We start from the raw sequence: 18,913 nt of genomic DNA on the forward strand, positions 1-18,913 counted from the left end.
ACAATTTTAGGTCAAAAATCTACTGCCCACCAAAATGTCTACAGGTTGAGCTGTTTTACCAATATTTAGTGAAATTGTATATGAATTAGATCATCTCCTGGGCGGCCCTCTGTAAGTTACACTTTTCCCTACGCCCAGCTAGGCTACTTAACCCTCACCCTAGTATTTTTGCCAGGCAAAAGCCCTTTCTGTGGAGAACTACGGAAACTGCATGGACTCGGCGCAGTGCTATTATTAAACGCTTTCAGCTTCAGCCAATCCCACAGCAGCGGCGGGTGCCACGTGACTGGGAATAGCCGAAACCGCCCAAGCAACAAAGGACGTCACGATTGGGAGGGGCTGGAATGTGACGTGCCGAGGGTGGGTCACGTGGTGGGGCGTAGCGGTGAGACCGGTTCCTGGTTACCGTGTGAATGAGGAAATAGCTCGGGACAGACACACAGAGGAGACATGGCCTCTCTATTCAAGAAGAAGACCGTGGACGGTGAGTGGGCCGGGGCCTCTATATGTGACAGGTGCAAACTCTCTATACACTTGTGTTTTACCTACTGGACCCCCCCCGGGCTGCTCCCTCTCCGGTATCCGGGAGACCCGAGTAACGTGTCTGTGTGCGCTCCTTGTTTATATAGTCTGAGCTGTGTCTCCTCCCAACCAGACTGGCGCAGTGTGTGCCCATGTAATGCCGACTAGTCCTGCTCTCTGTGTCACCCGACCCCCACCTGTACAGCGACCCCTACCTGCGTCACGTCTCTCCTCTGTGTCCCTTTATTTTATTTCCAACCACATTTATTTTTGAGGCCCCCAAAATATCTAAAGATTGACCTGTTTTAGCAATAATTATTGAAATTGTAAATGAATTAGGGTCTCATGGGGCCCCTATACCTCCTGGGTGTGTTTCCTCTGTAGTTACCCCCCCCTGAGTCTCACCCATTCACCCTCTATAAGCCCCACTAGTCACACCCAGTCTCCCCCAGGAACCCTCTGTATATATCTGCACCTTTCCCCAGACTTATGCTCTACTTGTTTCTCTTCAGTCACACATAGAGTTCCCCCTCCTCTCAGACTATTCTCTCTCTCTCTCTCTCTCTCTCTCTCTCTCTCTCTCGCTCCATCTCTCTATCTCTCTCTCTCTCTCTCGCTCTCTCTCTCTCTCGCTCCATCTCTCTATCTCTCTCTCTCTCTCTCGCTCTCTCTCTCTCTCGCTCCATCTCTCTATCTCTCTCTCTCTCTCTCGCTCTCTCTCTCTCTCGCTCCATCTCTCTATCTCTCTCTCTCTCTCTCGCTCTCTCGCTCTCTCTACGGTCAGACAGAAAGTGTATAAATCAGACACAATGTGCCAGACAGTATGTGCCCCTCTAGTCTGCAAGTCACACTGGTGTAGAACTGCATCTGAGTAGTAACCTGTGGCAGCCAATCAGATTTTTTTCTTTCATTGTTTCAATTGCAGCTGTCAGAACAAAGCTTCTCCCTGGTTCCCAAGGGTTTCTGCTAAGGTATAGATTTGCCCTACTGGGTGTGCACACCCAGCCCGACACCCTGTCAGGGGTCAGTCTATGCCCAGTCACTACAAAGCTACTTACCATCTGCTCCTCTCACTTTCACACACCGACCCTCAACTTCCATTGAATCTATTCAATGTATATTTTACTGTATTATTTTTCTCTTGCTGCCAACGTGCCACCTGGCTGTTTCTTAGTAAGTTTGTAATTTACCCCAAACTGCCAGCTGTTTATTTCAGTGCCTCCAGGAACTTCATCTGTCCCACAAAGTATCCCTGAAACAACACACTTTTTTGTGTCTTTATTCTGTATGTGGGGGGGTTCTCTTTTTTATTTCCGGCATCTGCATTTTGATTAGAGCAGTCATTTCTTCTGTGTAATCCGTGTGGCCTGTGAGACTGAACTATTGACAGCAGAACTCTGCCTACTACTGTAATGTTTTGTTTCAATGGCGTGTGTCTGTTACTGGCACCTTATCCAGGGTCTCTAATAAATTCCTGACACTATATATCTGAGTATCCTGAGTTTAGAATGCATTCACCTATGCAGTAATAGAGGGAGAACGCCTGTCCCATTGAGGGGCAACACCTTTCCTATAGAGAGATCTGCAAATGTACCCTAAATTGAAGAATAGATTAATACAAATGAATTGCTCTCAACATGTAATTGTGTTGAATCCCATTCATACCCTTTAATCCCTTTTACCACACGCTGATCCTTACGGGATTCACTCAGACAGTGAAACATCTGTACAACACATCAGTCGGAGTACGGGGCAACGCCATTTATCACTGTGATAAGCGTAGTCTGCTCTACCCAGTTGTACATAATTTCCCATCATTACTACGTGAGATGTCTTAAGTCACTGGTGGGCTCACGCTGTGCTAATTAACTATTTAACCTTAGTACATAGTGTGCTATAAAGTCACAGAATCACCAACAACATGAAAATGGCTCTCTATACATTTTAAATATTTAGCACTGTTGCTTTGCACAATGGTGTCTGCACTTTGGAAGCTCTAACTGTTTATATAAATAACTTCCTGGATCTTTTATCCGGGAAACAAGTTCATACATTGGTCATAGTGTTGTGCTCAAGCACCTTCAGACCCATTTGTTTCCTTTTAGATCTCCGTGTCGATAACATTTATTATAGAGGCTAAATGCAGCTGTGACTTCACTGTCACGAGACTGACACAATTCAGGGCACATTCCATCACTCAGGAGGCAGAAATATTACTCACTCGCTAGACTAACCCATATCCAAAGTGTAGTAAAAGCAACTTTGCAACTTTAAATCTCTCTGCTTAAAAGAAAGACTCACACAACACTGTCTTCTTGTTTCCCCTTGTGTTTCCTCCAGGATGCCCAAAACTCAACACAGTTCTTTTACATATTGTCAAAGTTTTAATCTGTCATAAAGTTTTTGTAAGCCAAGGATTGAAGAAAGACCATCATGATATACAGGTCTGGGACCTGTTATCCAGAATGCTTGGGATCTGGGGTATTCTGCATAACAGATCTTTACATAATTTGGATCTACATACCTTAACTCTACTAGAAAATCCTTTAAACATTAAATAAACCCAATAGGCTGGTTTTGCTTTCAATAAGGATTACTTATATTTTAGTTGGGATCAAGTACAATGTACTGTTTTATTATTACAGAGAAAAAGGAAATTATTTTTAAAATTTTGGATTATTGGATAAACGAAGCCTTTCTTTAATTTGGAGCTTTCTGGATAACGGATCCTATACCTGTACTGTATGCTTCAGTGCCAAAGTATCAGCCAGGTTATTGTACTTAGTTTAGTAAAACAAAATATTCTGTATATTGTGCTCCGACAGAAACTTTAATAGGTTTGAGTCAGTATCGTAGTCAGTATCTTATGATGTAGAATATATAGTGAATAAAGTACCCCCTCTTGTAAAATATAAGGATATTATAAGTTACTGAGGAGTTTCATGACCATAAAAAAACACGAGGCCGAAGGCCGAGTGTTTTTATACAGGTCATGGAACTCCAAGGTAACTTCTAATATCCTCATATTTTGCTACAGGGGGTACTTTATTTATTATAATACACAAGTTTCAGTGAGTCATGTGACAGAAATAACATCAGAACTCACCGTTTATAACTGATGACATCAGAACTCACTGTTTATAAGGATATAATTTACAAGATATTCATGGCTTTTGTGTATTAATTATATATATATATATATATATATATATATATATATATATATATATATATATATATAATATATTGCAATGGAGGATAACATTTAGTATTTAGATTATTCATGTCATTTGTAGTAGATTCGGTATTTGATAAGCCACTTGTGCATCATTTTTCTAAATTATCATAGAAAGCTGATGATTTGCTCAACCTAGGAGTCCCCAGTCCTCTAGTCGTACAGTTCTATTATAATAAAAGTGTTCAGGTGTATTTATTAACTCTTACATTTTAAGGACAAAGTGAGTAAGTAACTGTCAGTTTTAAGTGTCTCTGATTTCTATGAAATACTGTATATACACCAGTATACTACAAAATGCCAACTTCAGAGACTCACAAACTGTCACTGGCTAAATTCAGTGCCAACCCCTGTTAGTCTTAGATTAAAATATTTTGAGTGCATTGAATTCCTATGTCAATTAGTATTTATAAATACAGGTATGGGACCTGTTATACAGAATGCTCAGGACCTGGGATTTTCCGGATTAGAGAGATTTCCGTAATTTGGATCTTCTTACCTTAAATATACTAGAAAATAATGTAAAACCAGTAGACTGGTTTTGCTTCCATTCCATTTTGGATTATTTTAATAAAATGGAGTCTATGGGAGCTTTCTGGGTAATGGGTTTCTGGATAATAGATCCCATACCTGTACTTACAACTGTTCAAACTGCTTCTGGGGTGAGTTCTTCTTTTGCACTGATCTCTCCGGGTGCTGTTTAGTATTCCTGTTTTACAGGAAATGATTACAGTTTGCTTATGTAGATAGCACGCTTTCTTCTGGAAACTGCACTCTCCGTTTTAAATATTTTAGCTAGTTGAATGATTTCCGATGTGTCTTTCTCTGAATGTGAATAATGCAGCAGCAGATAGAATGTTTTATTGCTATAGCTTCCCATTAAATGTGAGTACTTCTAAATGTCCAAGTCGCTGCCATGCTCTTTATTTAATTTACGGACCTCGATACAAAGCATAGGTGAGCAATCTGTGACCCTCACACTGTTAACTAACTGCAAAATCCCAGCATCTCATTGATAGCAATTGGTTGCTGGAGGATGGTGGGAGTTGAAGTCCCAACAATATCTGGAGGGCACACAGACTACCCGGCTGAGCTTCACAGTGCCAAAAAGTATAATATGTAACATAAGTAATTTATAACCGTGATTTTGCTTTAAAGTCCATATCACTTTGATTGACACGTAAGCTTGAAGGTGAATAAGGATAGTCTCATTTATCTGTTCTCCCTGTTGCAGCAGATACCAGTTCAGCTGCGGTTGGGGATAGAATATAGATTCCTATTGCAGGTTTAACCAGAATGTTACTGCTCCATGCACCAGGTAGCCGTATGTTACTTGTTCATCTTAAAGGGGAACCATTGCGAAAATGGTTACTGAAGTAAAGAACTTTCTAAATACAATCAATTAAATATTCTGCATTGTTTCTGAAATAATCAAGTTTATATTCACTATTCCTCTCTCCGCATCTGTTTCTCTTCATTCAGCAGTTGGGTGTCATTGACAGTTAGATCCAATATATCTTATAGGGGGGCTCCCTTTCCTAGCAGATGAATTAGAGCTCACTCAAATAACTGATTCCAGTACAAACAAAATCTAACAAAATAACTGCATTTTGCACAAATTCTGCATGTAGAGAGACATGATGTCTGGTGCTTTTAATAGAGTGAGCTCTAGGCAAAAGGAGCCCCCCTATAAGATATATTGGATATTGGTAAAAAACAACTTGTCTCTGTATATTGTATGGCTCCTACATTGTACATATATCCCTGATATTACAGCATGTGTATGGATTTGATATTTTTCATTAATGTATTGCTAAAACATTTTACATCTCGGCACAACATGTTAGAATTTTTCTGAAGAGAGTAGAGTGTTGAGTATTGATCTTGATGATGCTATCTACATTCTGGAGGAAAAACAGAATAAAACACATTTTCTAAACCTGTCTAAATCAGATGAGATATTCAAAGCCCCCCCCCCCCACATTCCAGCTGCAAATGGGACTTACCTCTGTCATACCTGTGTCACTTTCCATCACTTGTTAGGGTGCACATCTGTCCCCTGGCTAACTCCCACACACATCACCCCATCTTTCCTTATTAATAAAATCTTCTTTTCCTGAAAGCATCGAAAGGCAGATTTGCCACCCAAAGCTTCTTACTGCACTGTGAAACCAAGACGCTCTAATTTTAACTAGGCGAGCAACTCCCCCTAGGAGGAGCACTTGCCATACAAATTTCGAGTCAAGCACCTTTCCTTCTATCCACCTGTTGTCAGTCGGTGGGAGGGGGCAGAATCTCAAGTGAGAGGACAAAAATTTTTTTTTTTTTTTTTTTTTTTTTTTTTAGAAAATTCAGTTGTGTTCCTTGTAGCCCAATATAAACAGTTAGGAATGTGTCTCATTTGAGTATGTGAGGTGTATATCTTTTTAAATGGTGTCCCGTCTTTATCTCTTTTCTGCTTCCCTCGTCTTTTTTCCCTTTATTTCCCAAAGTCTCATTTAAAGGCCAAATATGGTTTTATAATTCTAATTAGAATCGGATCTGCCTGCCTTCCTCTGCCATATATGACATATGAAAACTCGACAATCCCTATAATGTCCATTTATTCTCCCCTCCACACAAGAACACATTTTGTCGAATGGTTTCCCCATTACTAAAGAACCAAGCACCCTGCCAAGAATAACCTGAGAAAAAAAAACAGCTTAATTTCCAATGGTTTTTAGCAGATGAACCAAAAACTACACAAGCCAGCCTGAATGTTATTTATGGACATTATTATGGGTGAATCTATAAACCATGTATATTCTTGCTTGAATGTGTCTGGATTGTATTGCATAATAGGGTCTTAAAACCCAAAAATAAAGTTCGGCCTAGTAAAATAAATATTTCTAAGATCAATTCAATCCAGCAGTGCTTGATAGTAGGGATGCACCGAATCCAGGATTCGGTTTGGGATTCGGCCAGGATTCAGACTTTTTCAGCGGGATTCAGATTCAGCCGAATCCTTCTGCCTGGCCGAGCCAAATCTGAATCCTAATTTGAATATGCAAATTAGGGGTGGAGAGGGAAATCATGTGACTTTTTGTCACAAAACAAGGAAGTAAAAATGTTTTCCCCTTCCCATCCTTAATTTGCATATGCAAATTAGGGTTCGGTTCAGTATTCGCCCGAAGCTTTTGTGAAGAATTCGGGGGTTCGGCCGAATCCAAAATAGTGGATTTGGTGCATCCCTACTTGGGAAATACTTTCATTTGCAATGACATTTACAAAAAAACATTAGTAAAACCTAAAAATGAACAAAAGTGTGTTGGAAAGTTACTTAAATCTACTCAGGTTTGGTTTTATTGACTTCACAACTAAATACAAGCACATAGTGAGATGAAATGCGGAATCTTCAGAGCAGATTAGCCACCCCCTTTCCATCTGAGAACATGTTTATGGATTTTCTCTGAAAGATAGAGGAGCCACCAAGAAGGGCCTTATTTATCAAAATCTGAAAATCTGAAATCATTTTCTGAAAAATACTCTGATCAAATCCACACTGATTTCTTTCCTCTTATTTATCAATATTGATTTCATAGTAAATAAAAAAAACTTGAATTGTTTGAGTTTTTGCCATTCAGACTTTATTTAATAAATAACACCCTAAATGTGTCTTCCTATGAAACAAGTTCCTAAATTCATTATTGTAAAAAAATGATCTTTCTTTTCACCTCCCTCGAGTTTTTCCTTTCTTCAAGCAGTAGCTGTTAGCTCTCCGTTAGGGCCTTATTTCCCAGCCCCTGGTTTATGTTGTACATCATGTGTTATTGCTGTAATATTCCGTAATGTCTGTTTAAATGTTTCAACTACGTTCCATTTCCATTGTTAGTAATTGCTTTATAAATAAGACAATAATGTCCTTTTTTTTTGTGCAGCTCAATTACATACAGGGACAGCAATGAGCACTAAAATGTCACACAGTTCCCGTTCCCCTTCACCCTACACTTTAATACATGTATGTAGACTCTAGTATGAATCATTGTGAGACGAGCACTTACCATGGATACTCTGTAATAACCTGTTATTGTGTTTCCCCAATCCTCTCTCACTCTCGCTCAATTCTCTCTTACCCAAACGCTATTATCCCTGATGTGAGAACTCTCAGTCCTGGACCTTTTTCTTCACATTCCAATGTCTGTTAGATGAACAGCACTGGAAATAAGGCAGAGAGTCGCATATTATCTGCAGCTTAAAGGAAAACTATACCCCCAAACAATGTAGGTCTATATAAAAAGATATTGCATAAAACGGCTCATATGTAAAATCCTGCTTCATGTAAATAAATAATTTTCATAATAATATACTTTCTAGTAGTATGTGCCATTGGGTAATAATAAATCTAAAATTGCCATTTTAAAAAATAAGGGCCGCCCTCTGGGATCCTGATATTCACGGTGCACACAAACGTACCAAACAAACCATACTTGTTAGGTCACAGGAGCCAATTAACAATTTTGCTTCAACACATTCTTCCTGTTACAGTTAGAGCTGCAGTATTTCTGGTCAGGTGATCTCTGAGGCAGCACACAGACCATCACAAAATGGCTGCTCAAGGCAAGAGATGCTAAAGGACAAGATTTACTTAAAGGGATCCTGTCATTTGAAAACATGTTTTTTTCAAAACGCATCAGTTAATAGTGCTACTCCAGCAGAATTCTGCACTGAAATCCATTTCTCAAAAGAGCAAACAGGTTTTTTTATATTCAATTTTGAAATCTGACATGGGGCTAGACATTTTGTCAATTTCCCAGCTGCCCCTGGTCACGTGACTTGTGCCTGCACTTTAGGAGAGAAATGCTTTCTGGCAGGCTGCTGTTTTTCCTTCTCAATGTAACTGAATGTGTCTCAGTGGGACATGGGTTTTTACTATTGAGTGTTTTTCTTAGATCTATCAGGCAGCAGTTATCTTGTGTTAGGGAGCTGCTATCTGGTTACCTTCCCATTGTTCTTTTGTTTGGCTGCTGGAGGGGAAAAGGGAGGGATGATATCACTCCAACTTGCAGTACAGCAGTAAAGAGTGATTGAAGTTTATCAGAGCACAAGTCACATGACTTGGGGCAGCTGTGAAATTGACAATATGTCTAGCCCCATGTCAGATTTCAAAATTGAATATAAAAAATCAGTTTGCTCTTTTTAGGAATGGATTTCAGTGCAGAATTCTGCTGGAGCAGCACTATTAACTGATTCATTTTGAAAAAAAAAATTTTTTCCCATGATAGTATCCCTTTAAATATATAGACCAGTTTAAGATTCTTTAATATGCCACTTTATTTGATATAATTCTGGTCAGGTGATCTCTGAGACAGCACAGAGACCTTCACAAAATGGTGGTTCAAGGCAAGAGATGTAAAAGGGCAATATTTACTTACGTATATATTCCAGTTTGGTAAGATTCTTTAATATTCCACTTAATTTGATATAAACGATCTGTTGCTCAAGTATTCATTTTGGGGGTATAGTTTTTCTTTAACTATTGCTTTTGAAATATTTACACGTCGGAGGCATCAGCGAGGTTCATAAAGATGGAGGGAGGTAACACGGCATCCGTTTATAATTTCTGGGCTGACCTTCCACTGCAGCACTATTAAACCTTTTTATTATCCCAAATGTAAATGCTAATGCCCTGGATTCTTGCATTGGGGAGCAGTAATAGCTTTAATTTGTTCCCCAGCTTTATTGCCGCTATTTACACGAAGCCCATTGTGCAGAAAATGTAACATTAGAAACATTCAATTGCTCTTGTGCTGACATCCTAGAGTTTAGCCACACAGCTATGGTGGTAAGGGTTATTTTCTAAGGCTTTTCTTTCCTTCTGGCAGATATAATCAAGGATCAGAATAAGGAGTTAAAAGGACAACAGAGGGCTATAACCAGAGACCGGACAGCCTTGGAGAAACAAGAAAAACAGCTGGTAAGTGGAGTAGAAAAGCTGTCTCCTCTATTATGTGGTTATATGTTGCGTTACGGAACTGAGATTCCTGCTAAATCATGAGTAACATATAAACAACACAGGCACAAAAATCAAGGACACTGTTTTGCTCCCTATCTATACAGTCTTACTAATGGAAGCTATGGTTTATTTGCAATTTATTTGAGTGCAGAACATCACCTTTTACTGAAGTGCAAAGAACCTATTACATCAGCTCGCGAATCACATCTGCCTAATGCGTCGCAACGTTTATAGCGGCCCCTATTCCCATTCTTGCGTGTTCTACGAAAATGGCTTTTGCAGCCAAGCACAGAATCTTGTTTTACAGGACCCCAATGTTATTTTTATTGTTATTTTGTAAAATGCATGGCAGAATTTAAAGGAGAACTAAACCCTTAAAATGAATGGCTAAAAATGCCATATTTTATATGCTGAATTTATTGCACCAGCCTAAAGTTTCAGCTCGTCAATAGCAGCAATGATTCAGGACTTCAAACTTGTCACAAGGGGGTCACCATCTTGGAAATTTCACATGCTCAGTGGGCTCTGAGCAGCTGTTGAGAAGCTAAGCTTACGCTCCTCACTAATTATCCAGCAGAAAATGAGGGCCTGTAATATAAGCTGATGCTACAGAGCTGATTATTAAATTCTGATGCTAATTGCACTGGTTTCTGTGCTGCCATGTAGTAATTATCTGTATTAATTACTAATCAGCCTTATATTGTGACATTTCTGTTCTATGTGTACTGTATATTGTGAGTGGGTCCCTAAGATCAGTAAGTGACAGCAGCACAGAGCATGTGCAGTGAACAGGAGAAAAGAAGATGGGGAGCTACTGGGGCATCTTTGGAGACACAGATCTTTACTGCTAAAGGGCTGTGGTTGCCTTGGGCTGGTGCAGAAGACCAAAACATAATGTACAACATTTCTAGCTACTTCTTTAGTTAGGCTTTAGTCCTCCTTTAAAGGATAAGGAAAGCCTGTGATTGGTGCCTCATAGGGTTATTTTTGGGTTGTTTTTTCTTTAAATCAGCTTTTTCATGAGAGTTTGATTTGTGCAAGCCTACTGCATAATCAAGTAAAGGACAATGGAAGTCAGATCCACTATGGAAGGTGGTGTCAGTCTCTACCCGGTCTGGTCCAGGGTAGCTTTAATCCCAGCAGCACACCACCATGTTTCTTCATTTTTTTTTCTGTGAAAGGTTGCAGTGCTATATCCTCAGCACAATATTTTGCCATGATTTCTTGTAAATATTGAGAACCAGCATTTGTACAGTACAGGTATGGGATCTGATATCCAGAATGCTCCGGACCTGGGGTTTTCCAGGTAATGGATCTTTCTGTAATTTGGATCTTCATACCTTAAGTCTACTAGAAAATCATATAAACATTAAATAAACCCAATATCCAATAAGGATTAGTTGGGATCAAGTACAACGCACTGTTTTATTATTACAAAGAAAAAGGAAATACTTTTTAAGAATCTGGATTATTTAATTACAATGAAGTCTATGCGAGACAGCCTTTCCGTAATTTGGATCTTTCTGGATAACTGGTTTCCGGATAACAGATACCATACCTGTATATTTGACTTTCTGACTTTGTTTACAAAGGTTTGGTGCATACACAGTATAATAAAGATTAGATTCACTAGGAAGTGCCTAAGGGTCAGGGCACAAGCTCAGATTCGGGAGATTAATCGCCCGGCGACAAATTTCCTCTTCTTCAGGGGGCGACTAATCTCCCTGAACTGCCTCCTGTTGGCTAAAATGTAAATCGCCGGTGGGAGGGCACTCGGAGCACTTCTTTTTCCGAAGTCGCCCGAAGTTGCCTCACGAGGAAATGGCCAGTGGGGCTAGTTATCTGCTGCATGTTGGGAATAGTAGTCTTCGCATTCCAGAATAAAAACTAAACTCCGATCATGCACCAGGCTAAAGTCGAGGTTTTTTAGAGTCACAATAAAAGAGAATGCTGCGCAATAGTCACATGTTTCTGCTTCACAGGAAATGGAGATAAAGAAGATGGCAAAGGCGGGTAACAAAGATGCCTGCAAAGTACTGGCCAAGCAGCTGGTACAGCTTCGGAAGCAAAAAACTCGAACATACGCCGTCAGTTCCAAAGTCACATCGATGTCAACCCAGACCAAAGTTATGAGCTCGCAGATGAAGATGGCCGGTGCAATGTCAACAACAGCAAAGGTAACTATTCGCAACTTCAAAATTCTTATCTTTCTGACTGCCTCTGCCTCAGAGAGAGCATAACAAGTGCTAAAAGGAACAGTAACAGCAAAAAATTAAAGTGTTTTAAAGTAATAAAAATATAATGCAGTGTTGCCCTGCACTGGTAAAACTGGTGTGTTTGCTTCAGAAATGGGGACAGCCATTCAAAGGAGAAAAGGTTCAGGTTACACAGCAGATAGCAGATAAGCTCTGTTGAACATAATGGTGTTACCTGTTATCCACTATTTAACCTGTGCCATAAAGCCTTTTTTCCCCCCCCATTTCTACACAGCAGCTTGTTTATATAAACTATAGTAGTACTTATCTGTTATCTACTGTGTATCCTGTGCTTGAATGGCTGCCCCCATGGCTACACAGCAGCTTGTTTATATAAACTATAGTAGTACTTATCTGTTATCTACTGTGTATCCTGTGCTTGAATGGCTGCCCCCATGGCTACACAGCAGCTTGTTTATATAAACTATAGTAGTGTTTCTGAAGCAAACACAGCAGTTTATCAGTGCAGCACAATCTGTATATTATACTTTCATTACTTTAAAATAATTTTCCTTTAAATCTAGCTGAAAGGTCTTTGTCTAACTTTGTACAAACACAGTCCAAGCTGATGTAGCGACAGTGTAACAACTGGCTTACAAGCTCAGTCACTGAAACAGGATAGAACAGAAATGTCATGGCAACAAGGCAAATCATAAAATATTGGAGGAGATGGTTAAAGGAGCCATCCACCTTTAAAGGAGAACTAAACCCTAAAAATGTGGCTAAAAATGCCATATTTTATATAGTGAACTTATTGCACAAGGCTAAAGTTTCAGCTTGTCAATAGCAGCAATGATCCAGGACTTCAAACTTGTCACAGGGGGTCACCATCTTGGAAAGTGTCTGTGACACTCACATGCTCAGTGGGCTCTGATTGGCTGTTGAGAAGCTAAGCTTAGGGCTCGTCACTAATTATCCAGCAGAAAATGAGCTTCCCCTGTAATATAAGCTGATGCTACAGGTTTGCTGATTATTAAATTCTGATGCTAATTGCACTGGTTTCTGTGCTGCCATGTAGTAATTATGTGTATTAATTACTAATCAGACTTATATTGTGACATTTCTATTCTATATGTACTGTATATTGTGAGTGGGTCCCTAAGCTCAGTAAGTGACAGCAGCACAGAGCATGTGCAGTGAATCAGCAGAAAAGAAGATGGGGAGCTACTGGGGCATCTTTGGAGACACAGATCTTTACTGCTAAAGGGCTGTGGTTGCCTTGGGCTGGTACAGAGGCACAAATATAATGTACAACATTTCTAGCTACTTCTTTAGTTAGGCTTTAGTTCTACTTTAAAAGTACTCGTTCAGGAAGGATTTTTACTTTCTGGAGTTTGTTGCTTGTTCTGAGCAGTTATTTTTGTGGAGCTATAAAAATTTTAAATTTCAACTAAAAAGAGCTATTGGGGCTTGAAACATTGCTGTTCTTTGCCCTAAGATTTTATTAAAGGCACTTTTAATTCATATATGCGCATGCTGCGTTTGGATTTCTACTTGAGCTATAAAACCGTCAAACTTATAATTGGTGCTAATCACTGTATTTATTCCTTAGACGATGCAAGCGGTAAACAAAAAAATGGACCCACAGAAAACCCTCCAAACCATGCAGAACTTCCAGAAAGAAAACATGAAAATGGAAATGACAGAAGAAATGAGTGAGTGCCCATTACATTCCGCTACACATTCCATACTTTATATCCGCTTTTATGGCAATCCCATGATTTTATAAATGACACTGCAACTGGGCTCTTAAAGGAATTGTTCAGTATAAAAATAAAACTGAGTAAATAGATAGTATGTGCAACATAAAAAATGTTTCTAATATAGTTAGTTAGCCAAAAATGTAAAGAATAAAGCCTGGAGTGACAGGATGTCTAACATAATAGCCAGAACACTACTTCCTGCTTTTCGGCTCTCTTGGTTTCCACTGATTGGTTACCAGGCAGTAACCAATCCGTGACCTAAGGGGGGCCACATGGGTCATAACGGTTGCTTTTGAATCTGAGCTGAATGCTGAGGATCAATTGAAAACTCACTGAACAGTTATGTCTCATGTGGCCCCCCTAAAGTCACTGACTAACTCAGAGTTAGAGAGCTGAAAAGCAGGAAGTAGTGTTCTGGCTATTATGTTACACATCCAGTCACTTCAGCCTTTATACATTACATATTTGGCTAACTAACTATATTAGATACATTTTTTATTTTGCACAACCTATCTATTTACCCAGTTTTTATTTTCACACTGAACTGTTCCTTTAAAGTCGACAAAATCTGTGCACTTTATATTGTATTGTAAGGAAATCTAGATGGGGTTTCTGTGCCTGATGAATGAGCCGTAAGTCATAACACTGAATGCTGCTCTCTGAAGGGCTCCCCCCCACTGTTCATCCAGCTTTCATGCAGAGATGTATACAGGCATTTAGCTTTTGTATACGACCCCCTCGGTTTGCCTGAGACATCTGTAAAGTCTGCGTCTGAGAGTTACCTGTATATGATTATATTAAGGAGGAGAATGTATAGGTATTCAGGGCACTCCTGTTATTTCAGTTGAAGTCCCTCTGCCTTCTGGATAATTTGTGCAACACCCACTAGAGTCCTGCAGCGTGTCGGGTACCTGCGGGTTACCCACAAAAAAAACGGGCACCCTACGGAATGAGGGGAGGATTTTCAGGTGTGGGTATACCAGTGAGTCTGCGGGTCAGGTTGCAGGTCTTATCTAAATTTTTTATGTTATGTAATATTGTCTATATTTTACTTCTTTTAAAGTTTTACAAAGCTTGTTTCTGTCCCCGCCCACTTTTCATGAAGCCACTTCCGGTTTGCAGCACCATCACTTCCTGTTTGATGGTGGTCGGTGGGTTGCTGATCGGGTTGCGGATAAGGCAGTTGCGGGTCCGGGTAGTGGATCAAAGTGTGTAAATATGCGGGTTGCGGTTCAGGTCGCGGGTTTGGGTCGGGTCCGGGTCTTAGAAATTGGTTCCGCGCAGGACTCTAACACCCATCACATATGTCTGTTTAAAACAAAATTCGATATACTTTTCGACAATAAAATATCTTGATGTCTCCGTGCTGCGCTGTTCATTAAATTACCATCACTCTGGCTGCAGTCACAACTTTCAATGGGTTTACAACAGACATATTGTACCTATATCTGTACCTGCATCGTCATGTGACCTGCACCCCATATTTCTGAAGTACCACTCTTCCAAACAATGCATTCTTTTTAAGCGATCTTTTTTTCTTTTATTATTAAGTAAACGACACCCTGGATGATATTTTCGATGCGTCCGAAGATGAAGAAGAAAGCCAAGACATTGTGAACCAGGTGTTGGATGAAATTGGAATTGAAATCTCAGGAAAGGTACGAGTTCATTTGGTGCTACTGTTGAGCACATCTGTAGCTGCATTATGTGCTGCTTGTCTCAGTTCCACACACTACATATATTCCCGTGCTGTTGAATTGCACCCTTTAAAGGAGAACTAAACCTTAAAAATTAATGTGGCTGAAAATGCCATATTTTATATACTGAACTTATTGCACGAGGCTAAAGTTTGAGCTTGTCAATAGCAGCAATGATCCAGGACTTCAAACTTGTCACGGGGTCACCATCTTGGAAAGTGTCTGTGACACTCCCATGCTCAGTGGGCTCTGATTGGCTGTTGAGAAGCTAAGCTTAGGGCTCGTCACTAATTATCCAGCAGAAAATGAGCTTCCCCTGTAATATAAGCTGATGCTACAGGTTTGCTGATTATTAAATTCTGATGCTAATTGCACTGGTTTCTGTGCTGCCATGTAGTAATTATCTGTATTAATTACTAACCAGCCTTATATTGTGACATTTCAATTCTATGTGTACTGTATATTGTGAGTGGGTCCCTAAGCTCAGTAAGTGACAGCAGCACAGAGCAGTGCAGTGAATCAGCAGAAAAGAAGATAGGGAGCTACTGGGGCATCTTTGGAGACACAGATCTTTACTGCTAAAGGGCTGTGGTTGCCTGGGGCTGGTACAAGATCACAAAACATAATGTACAACATTTTATAGCTACTTTTTAGTTAGGCTTTAGTTCTCCTTTAAGGGACTCCTAAATCCAAATTGATTCAAGCACAGAGCACTAACCACAGAGCCTAAAAAGATGCTTTAAGCAGAAAATGAGATGATCAGGAAAGTGAGTCACAAGCACAGATTGATCAATCAGTTCTTCTTCTGACCAAACTACATGATCACTTCTGTGCTCTCCCCAAATTATTGATTTGGCCCATCAACTTCTACTGCAACTCCACTGAAGTTCATAAGCTAAACAGAAAAAGCTAGGACTGCTAATTCATTGGTTAAAAATCAGTGCAGCAAAATAAATGCTCTCGTATCCAGAAACCTGATCCTTGTGGCCAGTTGGCTGCCATTTGAAAGATTACAGGCTGCAGTACCAGTGTAACAGTTTCTACGAGGTTTATCTGATATCTGATATTACATCCCTGATCATTGAATTCTGATGCAGAACGCACAGTTTTTTAAAGGAGGATTAAATCAGTAATTAAAAAAAAAAAAACCCTCCTCCCCCCCCTGGGGAGACCCCACTCTTTCTCCTCCACCCCAGGCTACCTGCCCCTAATTTTTTACTCACTTCTCTGTGCAAATTCTGGCCTCGTAGTTCACGGCATCTTCTTTCTTCGATCTTTCTTGGAGCATGCGCAGTTGGAGTAGGTTTCCGGTCACAAACAACTGCACATGCACCGAAAGTCAATAAAATTACCAAAAATTCAGAAATCTGAATTTTTGTGACTTTCGGTGCATGCACATGCGCGAAATCGGAATTTTCGATAATTTTTGTGACTTTTGATGCATGCACATGCACAAAATTGGAATTTTCAGTAATTCTCGTCTTTCAGTGCATGCACATGCACCAAATCAGAATTTTCATTTGTTTCGGTGCATGCATATGCACAAAATCTGAATTTTCGTGTCTGTCGGTGCATGCATCAAATCGGAATTTTCAGTAATTTTAGTGACTTTTGGTGCGTGCACATGCGCAAAATCGGAATTTTCAATAATGCGCCAAAAGTAACGAAAATTCAGATTATGTGCATGCACCGAAACTCACAAAAATTAAGATTTCTCAACTTTCGGTAATTTTCTTGACTTTCGGCGCATGCACACTTGTTCGGGACCAGAAACCTACTCCAATTGTGCATGCACCGAAAATGCCGTCAATACAGGAAGATTACCGGAGAAGAAGAAGAAGAACTTCAAGGCCAGAATCTACACAGAGGGGTGAGTATAAAATTAGGGGCATTTGCCTAGGGGGGCAGGTAGTCTGGGGGAGGAGGGAGGGGGGTCTACCCAGGGTAGGTGGGGAGGTTTTTTTTTGTTTTTTTTCATTATAGGTTGAATTCTCCTTTAAGCTGCCTTGTAATTACTAATTAGTCTTGCCAAATCATATCTGTTCATTGGGGTCTCCTTGATTCTTACAGATGGCGAAAGCACCATCAGCAGCCAAAGGTCTACCATCTGCATCTGCCTCCAAATCCACAGGCATCTCCGATGAAGAGATTGAGAGACAGCTGAAGGCATTGGGAGTAGATTAACTGTTCCCATTATCAGGCCTTTCCCTTTGCTTCCCATTAAACCGAGGGAACCTGGGCTGACTCTACCTACGGAACTGGACAGTATCTGCTTTCTAGAAGAGCAATATATTTTTTAAAGAAAAGGATTGATGGAAGCACTGCAGTTTCTGTTCTCTAATGGACTCCAGGGACATGTATAATAATAACTGTAAATAGAGCAGTCGTTAGTTGTATAAATACAAAACCCACTGTATTTCTCACAGGTAACAAATGGCTGCTCTCAGTGTAGCATTTTCTCCTCCCATAAATTTATTTGGCGTGTATATTTTGATTTCAATCAATGAAAAATCATTATTATTCTGAAGACATGGCAAATTCAGCCCGCAATACATCCAATTATTTTAATTCTGTAAATATTGCCCTTTTACATCTCTTGCCTTGAGCATCATTTTGTGATGGTCTGTGTGCTGCCTCAGAGATCACCTGACCAGAAATACTGCAGCTCTAACTGTAACAGGAAGAGATCACCTGACCAGAAATGCTGCAGCTCTAACTGTAACAGGAAGAAGTGTGGGAGAAAAAGACAGATCTCTGTCTGTTAATTGGCTCCTGTGACCAACAAGTTTGGTTTGTATGTGTGCACAGTGATCGTACGATTCCAGGGGGCGGCCCTTATTTTTTAAAATGGCAATTTTTCTATTTGTGATTACCCAATGGCACATACTACTAAAAAAAGTATATTATAATGAAAATAGTTTATTTACATGAAGCAGGGTTTAACATATGAGCTGTTTTGTGCAATATCTTTTTATAGAGACCTACATTGTTTGGGGGGTATCGTTTTCCTTTAAGCAAAAAAAAAATCCACCATTTGACCTTATTTATCATTGTAAAAACTTGATAAATAAAAGTTTAATCCTGTCAATAAATAGTGCTAAGTTTCCCTTTAAGTATAGTGAGTGTATATGCGTGATGGTTTGGATCATTTCACTTGCAAGTTCATGCTGTTCATACTATTGCAAAAATTAACATTTAATGTAAGCTTCCCCATACTGAAATAAGAAACTTTGTGAATACAATCAATTGAATATTCTGCATTGTTTCTGAAATAATCAAGTTTATCTATTCACTATTCCTCTCTGAGCATCTGTTTCATCTGCTAAGAAAGGAAGCCCCCCTATAAGATATATTGGATCTAACTGTCAATGAATATCTGACACCCAACTGCCACATGAAGACAGAATGAAGAGAAACAGATGCGGAGAGAGGAATAGTGAATATAAACTTGATTATTTCAGAAGCAATGCAGAATATTTAATTGATGGCATTTAGAAAGTTTCTTATTT

At 39.7% G+C, this 18,913-nt stretch overlaps 1 protein-coding gene across 2 annotated transcripts; it reads left to right on the plus strand.

Annotated features, from left to right (window-relative positions):
* The first annotated feature begins 286 nt into the window (after positions 1–286).
* chmp2b.S (charged multivesicular body protein 2B S homeolog) lies at positions 287–18,514 on the plus strand. Of its 2 annotated transcripts, none has more exons than XM_018248080.2 (6): positions 287–515; positions 9,619–9,710; positions 11,732–11,926; positions 13,557–13,659; positions 15,259–15,365; positions 17,475–18,084. In XM_018248080.2, the coding sequence occupies exons 3-6, from the start codon at positions 11,735–11,737 to the stop codon at positions 17,586–17,588; spliced, it is 516 nt and encodes a 171-aa protein (XP_018103569.1). In that variant the 5' UTR covers positions 287–515; positions 9,619–9,710; positions 11,732–11,734; the 3' UTR covers positions 17,589–18,084.
* Positions 18,515–18,913: the final 399 nt, after the last annotated feature.

The sequence above is a fragment of the Xenopus laevis genome, chromosome 2S, assembly GCF_017654675.1.
Source record: "Xenopus laevis strain J_2021 chromosome 2S, Xenopus_laevis_v10.1, whole genome shotgun sequence".
Classification (NCBI taxonomy): Eukaryota; Metazoa; Chordata; class Amphibia; order Anura; family Pipidae; genus Xenopus; species Xenopus laevis.

What these genes read in the sequence shown, in the direction of transcription:
- chmp2b.S (XM_018248080.2), top strand. Translation starts at nt 11,735, where the DNA reads ATGGAGATAAAGAAGATGGCAAAGGCGGGTAACAAAGATGCCTGCAAA. An exon ending in CAATGTCAACAACAGCAAAG is followed by an intron (nt 11,927 to 13,556) that starts GTAACTATTCGC and finishes TTTATTCCTTAG; the next exon opens with ACGATGCAAGCGGTAAACAA. An exon ending in GAATTGAAATCTCAGGAAAG is followed by an intron (nt 15,366 to 17,474) that starts GTACGAGTTCAT and finishes TGATTCTTACAG; the next exon opens with ATGGCGAAAGCACCATCAGC.